Source organism: Phallusia mammillata, chromosome 7, assembly GCF_965637545.1.
Source record: "Phallusia mammillata chromosome 7, kaPhaMamm4.hap1.1, whole genome shotgun sequence".
NCBI classification, from domain to species: Eukaryota; Metazoa; Chordata; class Ascidiacea; order Phlebobranchia; family Ascidiidae; genus Phallusia; species Phallusia mammillata.
The window spans coordinates 2,537,047-2,553,423 of NC_137258.1; the positions used below are offsets into that span (position 1 = coordinate 2,537,047).

At 35.9% G+C, this 16,377-nt stretch overlaps 4 protein-coding genes across 5 annotated transcripts in view; all 4 read right to left on the bottom strand.

Moving 5' to 3' along the window:
* Positions 1-7,815, bottom strand: part of LOC145202733 (protein Wnt-3a-like) — a 31,074-nt gene extending 23,259 nt beyond the window's left edge. Inside the window, exon 1 of the mRNA XM_080075780.1 lies at positions 7,757-7,815. The gene's annotated coding sequence lies outside the window, so the exon portion shown is untranslated. The remainder of the gene's footprint in view (positions 1-7,756) is intronic.
* Positions 7,816-7,842: 27 nt separating this feature from the next.
* On the bottom strand, positions 7,843-11,041 carry LOC145202738 (vesicle transport protein USE1-like). Of its 2 annotated transcripts, none has more exons than XM_080075786.1 (8): positions 10,886-11,041; positions 10,686-10,738; positions 10,284-10,359; positions 10,036-10,099; positions 9,904-9,971; positions 9,621-9,661; positions 9,401-9,554; positions 7,843-8,542 (listed from the first exon to the last, which is right to left on the bottom strand). In XM_080075786.1, the coding sequence occupies exons 1-8, from the start codon at positions 10,994-10,996 to the stop codon at positions 8,360-8,362; spliced, it is 750 nt and encodes a 249-aa protein (XP_079931912.1). In that variant the 5' UTR covers positions 10,997-11,041; the 3' UTR covers positions 7,843-8,359. The 2 variants fall into 2 exon arrangements, with proteins under 2 accessions (XP_079931912.1, XP_079931911.1); XM_080075785.1 differs by having other exon boundaries at positions 10,036-10,108.
* Positions 11,027-12,665, bottom strand: LOC145202737 (PI-PLC X domain-containing protein 2-like). Its single transcript, XM_080075783.1, has one exon. It carries the CDS (start codon positions 12,579-12,581, stop codon positions 11,712-11,714), a length of 870 nt encoding a protein of 289 aa, XP_079931909.1. The 5' UTR covers positions 12,582-12,665; the 3' UTR covers positions 11,027-11,711.
* On the bottom strand, positions 12,658-16,117 carry LOC145202739 (putative maleylacetoacetate isomerase 2). The gene is made up of 5 exons (XM_080075787.1): positions 16,035-16,117; positions 15,795-15,955; positions 14,489-14,654; positions 13,751-13,942; positions 12,658-13,254 (listed from the first exon to the last, which is right to left on the bottom strand). The coding sequence occupies exons 2-5, from the start codon at positions 15,935-15,937 to the stop codon at positions 13,117-13,119; spliced, it is 639 nt and encodes a 212-aa protein (XP_079931913.1). The 5' UTR covers positions 15,938-15,955; positions 16,035-16,117; the 3' UTR covers positions 12,658-13,116.
* Positions 16,118-16,377: the final 260 nt, after the last annotated feature.

A 16,377-nucleotide genomic window follows, 5' to 3' on the forward strand; every position in this document is an offset into this window, starting at 1 on the left:
GCGAAGAACAAAACTAAAACATAGTCTGAATTTTAAGCCAACATGTGCATTAAAATTCACACAAGTTAGGCTTGAGCATACAAAACTTAAAGCAACTTCTACAACAATTTCAGCTCAAAGCGATTTACATTTCAAAATACAGGCAGCAAAAAATAAACAGTTGTACATCACAAAATAATTTTACTGTATAATTGTAATATGTTGCAAAGCAAATCTGCCGCGTGTGTCAATTAAATGGAACTTATATTGTAGGCAAGTTATCAAAAAAAACGTATTTAGCGAAATCTTTGTGGACTCAATAGCAATTAAAGTCTTGTGCTGTAAATCATTTCTGTGACTGTTAAAGCTTCAACATTTACATACAGTTGCTTAACGAGCAAAGCCATAAGACAGTTTCTTAAAAGAAATAACTGACATGGACTGACTGTATTTTTTCCGTTTTTTTGAACTGTTATCCGCAAGCTATCGCATGATGCTAAAGTTGTTAGCTATAAACCCATTTTAAAACAGGCTGCCCTTTCTTGTAGCTTGAAAATATGAGAGATAACTTGCCTGTAGAATTCAGTCTCGAAGGCCTTACTTTTTCGAACATATTCGAAAATTTGTAACATACCGCGTGCAATATTACAACTTTTCCAGAAAGATGGTACTTTACCATAAAAAACTGATAATAACATACAACAAAAACCTAGCATCAGACCCCTCGCGCAGAATTTTAAAACAAAGCATTTTCAAGCTTGCTGCTCGATTTCAGCAAAGTAGAACTCCCGTGAGCCGAGCAACCGTTCAGCCATCCCGTCTCCCCGTACATCTTTAACAGATTAACTTCGTGCTAACTAGTTTCCTTCTTAACAGGCTATGTGTCATGCCAGGCTACTGTATTTGCTTGTGTCGACAGAACAAGAACGGAATCACATTCTCGCGGTTCGCCGTATTTGCCTTCGAATACGTTGGATAATAATGCCCCAGGACTACATACAAAGGCAATGCGGTGATTGGAACGCTCGTTGTGCTGTACTTTTTATTTTACGTTAAAATATCAGTCTTTGTTTGCAGTTGTACTTATAACATGTGGGCTCAAAATAAGGATGAATGAGTTTTTTGTGGAGTAGGCTACCTCGAGTGTACAAATAAGTAAAACCACAATATAGACGGCGGTAGAACAAATGTAATTTGGTCTGATTAGATGTTTCCTAAATCTTTGTGGGGTTCGAACCCACGGCTGACAGACGGTTCGTAGTAAAAGTTTTTTGAATAGGGGCAAATCCACGCAATATTACACGCTGCATGAAAAACTAACAATATCCATAAATATCGCAAATTAAATAAGATTTAAAGCATTTTGAAGAACCAAGATCCAAAAACAAATCTAGTTCAAGTCCAAGACAAATGGTTGAAACATAAAACAATGATATAACGACATATTTTTCAATACTTCATCTGCAGATTGGAAAAACCAAGCGGCAAAGAAGATTTAACTGTTCTTGCTTTCCAATGGTTTAGCAGGCAGCAACCTTGCCGCTTAATTTTTCAATTTTGTTTTTTCCATGTTTGGCGCATGCGCCACACAAGTGTCGAACGCGAGACCGATGTCGGTCAACAAACTTAGCGGGCAAACGGGCCCCGATTTACCGCACATTGCGTCACCTGGCCTTGTAATGGACTAATTATCGCCCAAGCGAAACGCATATGGCGGGTAGAGAACTAGCTTCTGTTTTGTCTAAAGCTCAAACATCGCGGGAATAATGTTTCAGCACGTAAACGGTTGATGGTTTTGAGGCTCTAAAATCTAAAAGCAACATGTTTCGTGTATAAACTGGCCACGACAATAAATTCGGTTCTTTCATCGGTAACCTTTGTTGTATCCACTTGAAAACAATCAGACAATTTTAACACAAAATAAAAATAAAATACACCAATAAAATGCTACTCTTGTTAAAAACAAGCTAAACAATTTAGGAAAACTATATAGAACGCAAACATTCTTTAATCACAGTCATAATTATTAGATACGTCTCTGCTACTAATAACACAGGTAAACTATTTTCGATTCCGCGGCAAAAACGCATCGATTTGCGGCGGCAATCGCTCATCGACCCCAAAGCGGCATAAAATGAGCAGCTCGGTAGCAAACACGCGATCTATGTTTGTCTTGGCGCTAAGTGACAGCCAGGTTGCGTGGTTCCTCGCTTGTCTTTCGTCTACCTGTTCAATTGATTTTGCGCAAGGCATTAAATACCGGAGGGCCTGGGCGATGGTGAGGGCATGAATTTTTTCTGAAGATGATTTTTTCTTCTGTGTCGAGGTTAAGACATTTCAAAAGGTTAAAAGCGGAAATTGTAAACTGATTTGAATGTGAGTAAGTGATCAACAACACGTTGGGTGTTGGCCCATATGGTATATTGTACCAAATCGTGTTCTAAATATTTAACAGGGAAAAAGCACAAGCAAATGCATTTAACGTTACTACAAAACTGCTTTTGTTTTACTTTACAGAAAGACAAATTACAAGAAACTTTTGTTGCAAGCTGTGTAATTTGTTGAATTGATTTTCAATTTACCCAAATGTAAAGCAAACGCAGTTTTAACAATTTTAGTAGTATTAAAAATTAAGTAGTATAAATAAATGAAGGATAGATTTGGTTGGGCAGAAATTAAAATACCCTACGACTATAAACAAAATCGAATATATGATATACTTTACTTAAAGGGGAATACAAATTTTAGGCCCGAACCGCCTCGTACGGAAAGAACAAGCCAAGATCCTGACCGAAACTCGAAAAACTTGTTGGTAGACACGACCAGTAAGCAAAATGTCATTTTGTCATTGACTACAGTATCTTGGAAACAATCCCTTACTCATCGTTTTTAGATGTCATAGCAAAATACGCAATCGATCGAAACTAGTATGACATAATAACGACACCAAATACGTCATTTGTCATCATCTGGTTTGATTTCGATAACAGGTTGTCGATCTGGGGAAAATACTTGAATTTGTAAAATGGTCGCCCCTTTACACGCGTTTTATCAGTCATGTAGATTGCCAAACCACTTAATCAGCAAAGATCATAGTCAGCACAACTAAACACAAGTAGTTTTCCGCTAAGTGGCGCCAACAAGGACATTTTGAATGGTTTATGCCCACGAATGAAAACCTGTCAATAACATAAGATCACTGAGGTAAATCATTTCCATAAATTATGAGGTAGCCTATACGATGTTTGCATTACATAGGAAATAAGTAATTCGAAAAAAAAAACTTCCGTTTGAACAACCCTGAAGCATTTATGTAGACCCGTGATCACGGCACATTCATTTCTAAATCATAGTGCGCCAGGCCAATATTGAAGGCGTTACAACGAATTAAGCTGGTCTCCCAAGCATATGGCAGGAAAACAACAATCTAGCCTGCGGTGGGATTTGAACCCAAGATAAGAGCCTCTCCGGGGTTAATTTAAAGTAACGTATTATATATTAGCAAAATTTTGTTCTGAATTTAACTGTGGTCGTAGATATGTCAAGAGAACTATGTTACTGAATTGATGAGGTCTATTTGAAAATCGTGACGTTCCTGTAACTAATATTACGATTTTTCTGTCGATATATAATCATCCTATTCTCGCCTGTCTATAGTGTGAGAAGCCATCATGGTATATATTTAACACTAGTTTTCGGAGCAGCGGTAGTTAAATCTATATTTTAACCCCACAAAAAAGCGCGTCAATTCTCGAAGCAAACTAAGGCACAAAAGTCGTTACTTAAACGTTTCTGATCAGCATTGTTTTCCATATTATACCACCACTCCATTCATTCAGTTAAGGTATACGGATTACGGTAAAACCCCTTTCCTTTTGAACCCTAAGCAAACAACAACATTGTCAAATCATTGTTTCAAGGTTGTCGCCACAATAAAGCTAAACACATACAAACGCCGTATTAATCGCCTTGATCTAAAAACAAATTGGACAAAAACAGATTATGACGTCACGCACTGTTGACAGAATGACGTCATCCATTAGGTTACACGTCATTACATAGCCCGCATCCGACGGCGCAAGAAAGGAGCTAATGGTTTCGTGGCAGGTAAACAAATGTGGCGACCGCATTGCTATGTAAATTCTGTGTGACTGTGTGGTGACGGACCGCTCTTGGGGGAAACAATACAGAGTGTTTAGGTCACGTCTATGAACCCGGTCTAACACTTTTCAGCTGTTAAACGTCAAGTCGAAAGTCTGTTGACAGACGCTCCATTTGCGGCGAGCAGAACGCGATATTTCCGATGTAACTTAACGCCCGGCACAATAACGCCAGGCTAAATCATATTTCTCGAACAAACTGGCCTTTGTTGGCATCGCGCGCACCTGGACAAGGAAAAAAACTGTTTGTTGCAAACTTCAAGCTGTCGACGCGGAATTTCAGTGCGGTTTTATGGTGCTTTCGATTTTTGCTCGGAGCCGGGCTTGAAACGTGTTTAGTGTTTGCATTTGAATTTCCGCCATTGTTAAAGTTCGTTTGTCGTTGTTAGTTGGCCACTGATCCCAATCCCACCACTTTCACGCATTCCGAAACGACTTATAATTTCGACTTTAACCGACAAGGCCCGATGGTATTGATTTATTTATGCGGCTTTGTGACAATTTTCTACCACGTATTTTACTGCTTGACTGTTACTGTTAAGCTGATTAATTCATTGCGACTTTAGATCTAATCTTATTTCTCACTATAAAGAAATGCAATAACAGTTGAATTTCCACGTGACAGCAGGCCATACACACTCATAACAAAACAATCACGTGAATACTTTGTATCGAAAAACATATTTATAACCGTAGAATGTCCTATTTTCGCATAACCTCAGCATGGTTACCACAACTATGCATGTACACATTTTTTTACTTGAGTGCTTCGCAGCCGGTGTGCTGCAAAAAAACTGGCTAAACTTGTCCAATGATTCATGGCGCTTTGCCCAAACATAAAAACCTGATCAGAAACTTTATAATTTCATTTTTACACCAGCAAGGAGCAATACAACGATTGTTTCCATTCTAACAAAAAATTCAAATATGTCATTAAAAACACCTCTGGTGAGTACAAAAAACGTTTGCTAAGTATTGCTTTACTTTACCTATTACATCTATAGTTGACGATTTTATGTCTGGTTTCGGGCTGTCCTCACGCAAGCATTTAAGTTCAAAAAGTCTTTAAAATTCTAAGTTGTGCAAATTTTTGTAAAGTTGCAAAGAAGCCTAGTGGTCCCGTATTTTGGTGGCAAAGTCATGTTCTCTAGCGCCAAGTAGCGGAATGTAAACACCTGTTTAGCCTTGATGTATTAAGATTTACATTGTAAGTTTTATCAGAAAAAGTTACACTAAAATGCAACTTTCCCACCGTATGTTCTTCTTTCCCAAGTGATAAGTTTCAAACGCACATTTGACATTTACAACACCAATGCAAAAAAAACTTTCGACATCTGACCTAAAGTTGAACAAATATCTTTAAAATACAGGTTAACACAAAAATTGCAATCCGAATAACTCCGATAGCCTGTTCCAGAATTCTGGACCCTCTTTCAACCTACAAGATAGCTTCAAATTGCGAGATAACACAAAAACTTCGTATACATAACTCCAATATCCACTCTAGACCTTACTTTAAACCTCCAAGTACGATATTTTGTCTGTGTTTAAAGTTATGAGAGAAAAAATATGAATTCGGGACAAAATTATCACATGAAAAGTTGAAGAAACAAAAAAGGCTTTTCATTCCGCACCTGCTTGTTAGTAAACATCTCAAGTGCCGAAAACACTGCGAACAATAGATTCCACACAGTCAATGTCAATTCGTCGTTTTTATCAAAGCACCTCGGAAAATTAGTGTCACTTTCGCCTGCTTTCTCACGCCAAGTCACGGCAAATTTACTCGCCATGTTTGGGCCCTTGTTACCAGGCGACCCGTGACCCCGTGGCCAACGGCAAATGACAAAAGCCAAGCTGTACTAACGCCAATCCATTACAGACCTCCGAAACCTCCAGGTGGTTACATCACAGTAGGATAGTGACGTTCAATGGATAAAGTTTACTATTTTGTTCAGCTAAATCTATCTCGGGGAAAACATAAAGAAATTGACAACTGGTAAATTCATATTCCAAGATTTTGGACAGTGGAATATAACAGACCTTTTTTAAATTAATCAAATTAAATGAAAGTTAAATATTAAAATTCGGGGCAGATTTATGCACACAACTCATGGTCAATTTAAACACATGGTAAGAGATGGCTGATTGCTTTAAGATTTCAATAACATTTCAAAACTTTACTTTTATTGAAGTTGCAAGGTTTACACCAGTTTGGTGATTTTCAAAGCTCGCATTATTTATTAACTCAAACTTTACCTAATTGCTAAGAGACAAACGCAGGCATAACCAACGCTAATCAAAATTTTGAGTTTCCAGGTTCAAATCAGCGAAAAATGTTGATGACTCGTCAGTTCGAATTTCAACTCTTACGAACTTTTGCGCCACGCTTACTGGGTCGCATATATACATCAGCCTCCACTAGAATATGCATAAACTAGATTTATTATTTTGTCCAATGTTAAACTGCAAATAAAAAAAACTTCTCTGAAAACAACAGAGCACAGAATTCACGACTGACAACCATCGAAATTCTGGTTTTCCGAAGTTTAACCTTTGAAGACATATTCTTTTTGAATTCTCCAGCATTTATATGCGTATCAGGAGGAAAAACGCAAAATTAAAACTAAATCATTCCAAGCGTTTCACAAAACAGCCTGGGAAAGTGTTTTGGTAAACGGGACGATCCGGATGACCCCAGGTCACGGGTCATTGCGCATCATCCAACAACACACAAACAATGCGCCGACAATTTTTAGATGGGCCGCGCTCCAAGGAGGATGTTGTATTTAAGGTTCACTCATTTCATTTGACGCCAAAATTCGGCAAAGGGTATTAAAACTCTCACGGTCACCGATGAGAATCAAGTCTGTTTTCTCATGATAAATGGTATTCGTGGGGATATTAGGCCTATTTGGCTGACGATAGATAAGTTTAAAATATAACTATGAGCAAAATTTTCGTATATGTCTAGTCTATCGGTGTCAATCAGCGGGAGTATATAATTTTACTTTATCATAAGTTTTTTTGAGGCTTTGATTGAATTATTTTTTTAAAGAGGTATATTTTTTTCTCTACTCGATATTTTTATCAAAGCGAAGCCACATTCTATGATTGTAATGTTTGGTAAACATCTGATCAATCTTATGTGTTACAATTTTTCGTGGTAAGTCATTTATTCGATATTACACTTCGCAAAAATTTAAAATTTATCTTGCTGGCCACCGGCTTTACCCGCAATCTGGAAATTTTCTGTTCACATTTGCACCAAAAAACAATTGCTTAGACTGCAGTCCCACCTTTGCTACTATGTTTCAAAGGTTTATACAACTGTTATTTCATTCATGTAACTATTACCTGAAACCCATGACAACTCCTGCAGTACAATATAATCCTTATACATTAGTTCTTTGCCAATTTCGTTTCGATCCTACTATCTTCCTTTACTAAACTTCAAAACCTATCTTCTACACTTAAAAAAACTATCTGTTTTAGTTTGAGAGAGAAAATGTGGAAGCTGATGGCTATATACTGTACATGATATATACTGTATACTGTTATCAGTGCCTAGAATATATATTTCGTGTAACCATGTGGACAAAAACATTATCTCAACTTACAGTTTGGTCTAGAGTCTGATGATGCCTTCTCGCCACGAATGCAGTGATCTTTCAGCTTCTGACTTAAACATAACAACACCATTAACTCTCTTTAAACTTATCTTTATTATTGCACCACGCCGCTAAAAATCCTTAAGCAGTAAAAAGATTTCACTTCTATTATAAATTTCATAAATTTTAGTATCCTTGTACTTATAGGTTGAAAAAACAAACAAAACAAAATGTTGTAACAAAGATCTAAAACGAATGAACAAATAGATTTAGCAAATACAGTATTAAGAATTTTACTGGTCAAACCTGTGCAGTTGTATTTTACATAATTTTCTGAAATATTACGGAAATTGGCTGCACAATACATCAGACAATTAAGAAACGTTACCTAACGCCCCTATTCTGCTCATCACACGTATTTAATCATAACCAATGATATCACCATTATAGAATGGCAGTTCTTTTACGTCAGAGCTAGTGATGTCACCAACATGTAACAACAGTTACATTATGTCATAACTAGTGATGTCACTATCATGTATGCCAACAAATTTTAATTTCAGCTTCTTCAAAGAAACCAAAAAACAAACCTTTAGTAAAGTGGGACGAGTGTTATCGTGGTTTGGGGAAAAAACGAATAAAGACGATCATGCACATAAAAGTTGCGCACACAACTGCCAGGGCAATCCACAGCCACCAGTTGGTTCCTTTCTGAAGATGTGCTTCCAACCGGGTGGATTCATGTTTGAGCTGGCCCAAGTTTTTGTCCGTTTTTCTGGTGGACTCTTCTAGAACCTGAGAAGCCACAAATACACTGTGATGTGTTTTTTTGAGGATTTTAGATAATTATTGTGGCTATAAATGTCTATGTTTCTTTAAAATTTAGACACTTTCTACTATAACAGTAAAAACAACTGTTGAAAAAAAATCTCTGGCATTTTTAAATGGTTAACAAAGCTGTCATATATCATGATAAAAAACCTAAAAAATACCAGGTCATATTACCACTAAGTGTTACATTCAACCAAGAGAAATACAACTATAAGACAATTGAAAAAGCAACTATAAGTTCAAAAAGCCTTGAAATTTAAATTTTAAGTACTGCACATTGCATGTGGGGCATATGGGTTAAATCTCCTGACATTTCCTGGTAAACATTGGTCGGACCATACTGGCATTTCCACTTAAGTGAATTCATTTGGCATTAAACGGTTATTATCACAACTACCAAGCAAATTTTAACATTATACTTTGCTTTATTTGGCTTGGGTGCCAATATGGCTATCATATCATGTAGATGGGTTTGTTTAATTTTTATATTTAGACAGTATAGAACCATTGTGCTTATTATGAGTCCAGCAGCCCACCTTAGTGTTTGTCAGTTGGATCATTTTTAATTCAATTCATTTCCGACTGTGGTAGGATTTGAACTTGGATATGTGTTTCATATTTTTTTTCGGACACAGAATACTTTATTTCCTTTCATTAGAATTTAGTTTACCTCACTGATTTCACTGGCTGGAAGGTGTGTTGCTAAAATTAGTAATCAACTTAAGCAAGGAACTTTAGGGGGTTGAGACAGGAATAGAACCCAGAACCTTTTAAGTGCAACAACACTTTTACAACAAAGGCACAAAGATTTTAGCAACGTACCTTCATATCTTCTTTGATGATTTTTCCTGCAATTTGTGTGTTGTCCTTCAAGTGTCGTGCCAACTTAACCATTTCGTTTGCTAGCTGCTCATGTTTCTCATGTTGGTGTGCGATGTTTTCTTCGATTTCTTGTGATGCAGTGCGACCTTCCACTCTGCATAAGGGAGTGGAATAATAGCTGATTGGGTAAAACCATTCTTCACATTTAAAGTGTACTTACGGGCGATGCCGAAGTTCAGTGTCTGGTGAAGCATTTGTGGACTAGAAAGAATAGTTTATTTAACAACATTGCTATGGAAGTCTTTCACAGAGTTGAAGATATCACGAGCAAGTACCTTGCTATTACATTATACATCATGAGCCAAATAATACCAAGTTAACTTATTTCAGTATTTGGCATAAAATAACCAGCTTAATTTTGACAATACTAGACACCATGAAAACAGATTGGTTTACCACTTTGTAAATTAAAATCAAATTTTTTGATAATATGAGCACATTACCTTCCAAAATAATTCTTTCTTCATTTCCCGACTTTTTGAAAAAGAATCAACTTGTTTTTGTGCCTTTTCTGAGAACAATTTTTATCTTTGAAGACAAATCATGAGATAGTTTTAATCTAGAGAAAAACGAACCTTGCATATGCATCTTGTTAAAATCATCAGAAGCTTGATTTGTTTGGCTGACTTTGCTTTCAATCTTAAGAGACTGTAAATTTTCATCAAAATGTCAAAATAATTTACATAGCCTAGTACAGAAGAAGTGTTTAAAATCAGGCTCTGTTTTTCTGATACTGTATTAATTATCATTTACATCATCCATCTTATAAAGTGCATCAATTTTCATCATTAAAATATAGTTTTTTACATTGAAAATGTCTTACTGTGGTTTTCGCCATAAGAAAATCTTTGAAATCAGAGATTTTACTTTGGTACTTGTCCATTGTTTCATCAGGTATTCTGAAAAATTAAGAAGTCTAATTTGTATTTCAAATATACACGGCAAATAAATTAAGTGCAAATGACCAAACAATCATAAACTGAAACTAGTGACAAGTCAATGCACAAAATATTCAGGCATATTTTAAAGTTTAAGGATAATGAATTACCAATTAAATAAACTAACTATGTGTTTCATTTTTCTATTGTTTCTGTTCCATTAAAATAAAAGATTTGGTTATATTTTGGCCTAAACTTATATTTTTGGCCTAAAATTACTTTCATTGATACTACTTTTACTTGAGACAACAGGCTAACACTTTTTAGTATTGAACTTGTAGGCGTACCTGTCTTCTGTCTCTTTTAAATCCACTAGTTTGTCTTCCAAGGCCTGGATGTACTAAAAAGCAATAAAAACATATTCCAATAATTGCTATTTGCACACCATGTATATCTAAAAGGATGTGGCACAGGTATTGCAAAATGCCATACAAACCAAGACTCAAATTTACAGAATAGTTTCACAACACCGAAGCATTGTTTTCACCGATTTCATTCTTTGTTCTTGATTTTCTGAATACTTGCTCATAATGTCTTCACACTTCCGAAAGATTCTCAGAAGATCTGCTTCCACAGGATTATCAGAAATTGGTGGCATGTTTAGGCAAATAGAAAATTCCCTAGTATATTCCTATGACAAAATTTACTTGCATTTGGCAATGAAAATATGCAACATTAAAAAGTTCAAAAAATCTCATGGTTGAAAAAATGTCTCAGTTTAAATTATTAAAACATTCAATTCTGTGCGAAAGCATAAGAGCAACCAGTTACTGAGGATAACATACAAAAAGCTAATCTCATAGAACAGTCCAAGAAGCAGTGCAAAAAACAAATATTTAAAATCTTTCTTGAACTTACACATTGCTTAAATACAATCAAAAATATCAAGCACCGAAAACACATAGACCGGGGATCGGCAACCTTTTAGGCGATGCATACCAATTTACATGTTATTTCAATGTTTTAATAACCTCGCGTGCTAACATTTTTCTAAATATTAGTGGTTCGTGCCAGCTGATATCAATTATAAAGAGAAAGCGGAATATTTTGTGTATGTAAGGCTGAATTTTACGACAATAATATGATAAAAACTGAAAACAAGCACTGCAACAGGTTAAATTGTTACTTCAGTATGAACACGCAAATTGGTTGGCGTGCCATGAAAAAACACCTCGCATGCCAAAGTTGGCATGCATGCCAGGGGTTGCCGACCCCTGACATACACAGATTCAGAATTTTTACACACACATACACTTTGTCATGGTTAAAGCACTGTAAAAGACAAATTTGCCATATAAGCTTGCTCTGATTTCTTAGTTCTTGTCATTGCATTTAATTACAGTTTGCACAAACTGTTCATCAACAAAATCAGTAAACACTATGTTGATTTGTTTTGCAACATCTGGCTTTTTAATCCATTCCAGGATGCCATTGTATAAACCACAATCATTCTCCCAAGACTTTAAAGTTGCCATCAAATGAAATAAACAAGTTTTCAAAACGGGTGTTAAAACACCCTGCGAAACATAACAAGCACCTTGGGTCTTTTCTGCAATTCCAGAATCTAAACACTTTACCAGTTCCCCAGTGGTTTGTACATTTGGCCATGGGTTACAAATAAGCTTTTCAGACCACAAAAACTCATTGGTGGTTTCTTTTGCATAGAACACAATAACCTGCTTTCCAGCTTTCAAAAGGCTCGACAAGCTTGTTGCATCAAAACTATTTCGTCTCTCAGCAAGTTTTGCCCCAAAGCAGTCAGTAATCATACTTATTAACTTTGAATTAGATTCTTCAGTAAAACCCAAAAGGTGATTAAAGTCAAGTATTACGACTTCAGAAGGGTGGTGGTGCAAAAACGACTTGATTTCATAAAGCACAGGTTTAATCTCATTTCCAAACAATGCATGTACAACACACAATTCCTGTGTTTCAGGGTGGGGTGCAATTCGCAGATCAAAATACCGAATACCTATGTTGAGTTGTCCTTCAAAATCCAAAGACTGTGTAATGCTCCAATTGTATACAGCCGGTTTTACAAACTGAAACATTGGTTCTTCCCCAGGTGACAATGGTCCATTGCGATCAAGATAAAATGCACCAGAATCGTGCGAGCCTGGTATGGCTAGTTGGGAAATCGGCAACTGCTTTTGGGCTTCGCTGAGGTTTTTCATCCAGTCCATGATGCAGGGAAGATGTTAATAACAGAGTTACACAATATTTACAGATTTTACAAAAAAACCTAAGTGGCAAGATCAGCTGTAAACAGAAGTTTAAATTCAAATAGTACACAATACATTCAGTCATTAGTACAATTATCGGAAAACATTTGCAATAGAAGGTAACTTAATTCAAAATGCAGTTGCACACATCAAAAAGAACAGAAAATACTTAAAAACAGTATTATGGCATAAAACTGACACCAAATAAAATGTGTTTATCATGGTAGTTTAGTTAATACACTGAAACACAACAACTGCATTCAAAGGCATTGTTTTTTTAGACAAAAATGGTCCTCCACAGATTTTCTGATTAAAAATTGTCGATTTAAATGTTGATCGGTAAACAAACACACATTAAACATTAATTTTGTGCCATACTTCAAAAATATTTTGTGTCATAAAATTGTGGTAAACAAAAAAGGCAACTTAGACACAAAAAGTTTCAATGGAACTTCTACAAAAATAAGACACCAATAAAAAAATGGCACTCTTGTGTTTAATTTTTGTTTGGGCAATCCACTTGGTTGTCTGGGCTTGCTTCTATGAAAGCTTTGTGCTCCTGTAGTGTTGCATTTATTCTTGTAATAATTGGAAAATCCTCCATTTTAACTTTAAATCTGTTTGCATTGTAAACCTGAAACAAAATGGTTTTAATAGTACAAACATTTGTCACTGCCTCATAACTTAAACTTCAGGTCTTATTACACATCCTTTGCCTTACAAAAGCTTGACAGTATGAAATGAATTTATGCTGCCATGATTTAATTAAAAGTGGTTAAGCATTTGGCCATAAAAAATTGGTCTGAATGAAATGTCACACTTTTTGTTAGACTTTAATGTGCAAACAATTTCATAAACAGGGAACTCAGAGTAGAGATGGAGAAGTTATCAACAGTTAAGAAAGATTGCCAAAACGTTCAGCTGAATTAATGGAAATAGTACGAAAACAATCTGGACTTTCAGCCACCCGTAGATGAGAGGATATGGGCTGAATCCTCTTTATTTACATTAGTAATATATTTATGAAAAAAAAACTAACTTGGGCAAGTAAATTCATACTAGGTTAATGAAAAGAAATAATATTAAACGTAGTATTGTTTTAAGAAGTACACAATAGTTAGTTTATTCACCTGAGGAACTAAACAAGCATCAGCCATAGTTATATTGTTGCCAACGCAATATGTCCCAGCAGTCATGGTTAGCATTTTCTCCAAAGCTTGAAATCCAACAGTTATCCAATGGTTAGCCCAATCAACTTTAGTTTCGCCAATCTTTTGCAGTACAGAAAGATTTTGCAAAGGCTGTATTCCAGAAGCAATGGTCTAAAATATAAAACAATTCAGTTAACATGTTGGTAACATTATCTGCACATGGTTATCCATTAAAATGCAGATAACGCAATGATTTTGCAGAAAACTTCTTTAAAGCAAAATACACAACCGCTTAGAAACTACTTGATGATGTGCCATAACAGCAGCCAGGGCATATTATCAATATTATGCTTGCTGAACAAATGTTTCAGCCTAATGTTTGTATTGTTTAACTGGTGTAATGTTATATAATGGAAAAATCTGATTAATAGCAATCTTTACCCATTTTTTTTATTGCATACTGAACACTGACATTGAAAACTTCAGTCTACAACTATCACACACCATATATAACAAGAGTTTTTTTTGTCCTTGCTTATTCATAAAACCATTCAGCAATGATGTATTTGCTGAAGTGAAAATGCAAATGAAATATGACTGACATACGGACTTAAATCTTTTTGAAAAGTTGCAGGAACAGTGTATAAAAAATAATATTACTTTGAACCAGAATATTACAAAGACATGGTTTCAAAATTATCAATTTTCAACATCTACCTCACATAGTTGTCGAACTTTTGCACGCTCTGCAAAATCATCTGGCAAAAGTGGAGGTCCCTGACTTTTAAATTTTTCCTCAATATATTCCATGATTGCCATTGACTGTGATATAACATGGTTGTCATCCACCAATGTTGGAACCTGCCCAAGGGGGTTTACATCCCTATGACAACGAGTAAATAGCTCAGTTGTGCAGTTACTGTTTTCTAATCCCATTGCTGGTGTTTACTGATTAAGAGTCACCGATGTAAATTGCCATTGAAGTATATTTCTTTTATTCTGTGTTTATATGTAAAGCCCTAATACCAAAGCACCAAAAAAGGCTTCTTGCAACTTTACTTAAAATAAGTCCTACTGCAAAAATGTAATACCATATTTTTGTTATCCCTTAGCAAACTAATCAGCTTTTCTTCATCAACTATAAAGCTATAGTTAGAACAGATAAATTAGATAAGGGTGAATCTTAATATTGAGGATACCCACAGTATTGACAATTGGACTCAACTATTGAAATAATACTAATAACAATGAGATGTTTTTGTTCTAGTTCGCAAGCTTTGCTCATGCTTTGCAGTACAGCTGTGACTTCAGGTCACAATCTGATCATTGTGAATGATGCAATAATCAAAAACATAATAGTTACGACCCAAATCTATATAAAACACAAGTTGTCCAACCCATTGTTACACGATAGAGCTCTATGAATGACATATTGTGTCCAAAATAATAAAGCAGGTATAGGGAAAAATACATAAATTTACTGATTTCTGCAAACTGGTGAGCTTTAACGTGAATTGGATAGGCCAAATTAAATAAAACTTTTGGGTTCTAACATTTAAGCATAATAACTAATAATGCTTGCTGAAGGGTCACGTCTTAATCTGCGGGCCCACTTGGCCCACCTCATGCAATAGAAAAAAACTGCGGGCCAACAGTTTTTATACTTGCGAGAGACGCGACAAGCACTGGGTTTAGTGGGCCCGCAGATTTTTCCTGCGAGAGAAGCGACAAGCACTAGATATAGTGGGCCCGCAGTTTTTATACTTGCAAAAAGTGTGCCATGCGGGCCCGCAGTTGTTTAATTGCATGAGGTGGGCCAAGTGATCCAAGTGGGCCCGCAGTTTTAGACGTGACCGCTTGCTGAATGCTAATATTTAAAGACACAAATCCTTTCTTATTATTAGACAATATTTAAAGGGAAAGTACAATTTACATTAAAACAATGGGGTCTGGTATCATTGGTGATTAATGTATGGATATCAAACCGGAAATTATGTACCACAATTCGGTCCAGGAGGTGTACCTGTATTCTGGTTTATGTTGCATTCCACCATCTTGCACAAGATGAACAGGAACAATTTCACTTTTGATTCCCTTTAGTGCCAAACAAATACGAACACGCCATGAGCAAGTGCTTCGCCAATATGAATACAATTTCAACGACATGATGACAAACGTGTTTACCTGCAAATCACAAATAAGAACACATACAAAGTTTTACACGGTAGACCACAACTTTGCTACAAATTCTTGGCCAGTTTACTTTAAGTTAACTTCGTTACTTCGGTCGCAACAACAACGTCTTTCATGTGAACGCTTCGATTGACGTTGTCATAATCGATTACTCAGCATTTTTTCCCGAGCTATATCAAAGTCTACAGAAAACACCCGACTCAATATTACAACTTAAAGGTCAAAATTGAAGTTATTGGTTATTGACACAAGTGCGTATATCTTGCAAATGTTAAAAATTTCGAGTCATGTCCATTTGCACATACATCTGTTGCAATGTGTTACATATGACGTCATTTAACACTCATACACACTTTTTACAATGGAGAGCTAATTGATGACCACGAAAATAAAAATAGTTGGGTAGTCCTGCA

What these genes read in the sequence shown, in the direction of transcription:
- LOC145202737 (XM_080075783.1), bottom strand. Translation starts at nt 12,581, where the DNA reads ATGGACTGGATGAAAAACCTCAGCGAAGCCCAAAAGCAGTTGCCGATT.
- LOC145202738 (XM_080075785.1), bottom strand. Translation starts at nt 10,996, where the DNA reads ATGCCACCAATTTCTGATAATCCTGTGGAAGCAGATCTTCTGAGAATC. An exon ending in ACTGAACTTCGGCATCGCCC is followed by an intron (nt 9,555 to 9,620) that starts GTAAGTACACTT and finishes TCCCTTATGCAG; the next exon opens with AGTGGAAGGTCGCACTGCAT. An exon ending in TCATCAAAGAAGATATGAAG is followed by an intron (nt 8,543 to 9,400) that starts GTACGTTGCTAA and finishes GTGGCTTCTCAG; the next exon opens with GTTCTAGAAGAGTCCACCAG.
- LOC145202739 (XM_080075787.1), bottom strand. Translation starts at nt 15,937, where the DNA reads ATGTCGTTGAAATTGTATTCATATTGGCGAAGCACTTGCTCATGGCGT. An exon ending in AAGTTCGACAACTATGTGAG is followed by an intron (nt 13,943 to 14,488) that starts GTAGATGTTGAA and finishes TTTATATTTTAG; the next exon opens with ACCATTGCTTCTGGAATACA. An exon ending in ATGCTTGTTTAGTTCCTCAG is followed by an intron (nt 13,255 to 13,750) that starts GTGAATAAACTA and finishes ATTTTGTTTCAG; the next exon opens with GTTTACAATGCAAACAGATT.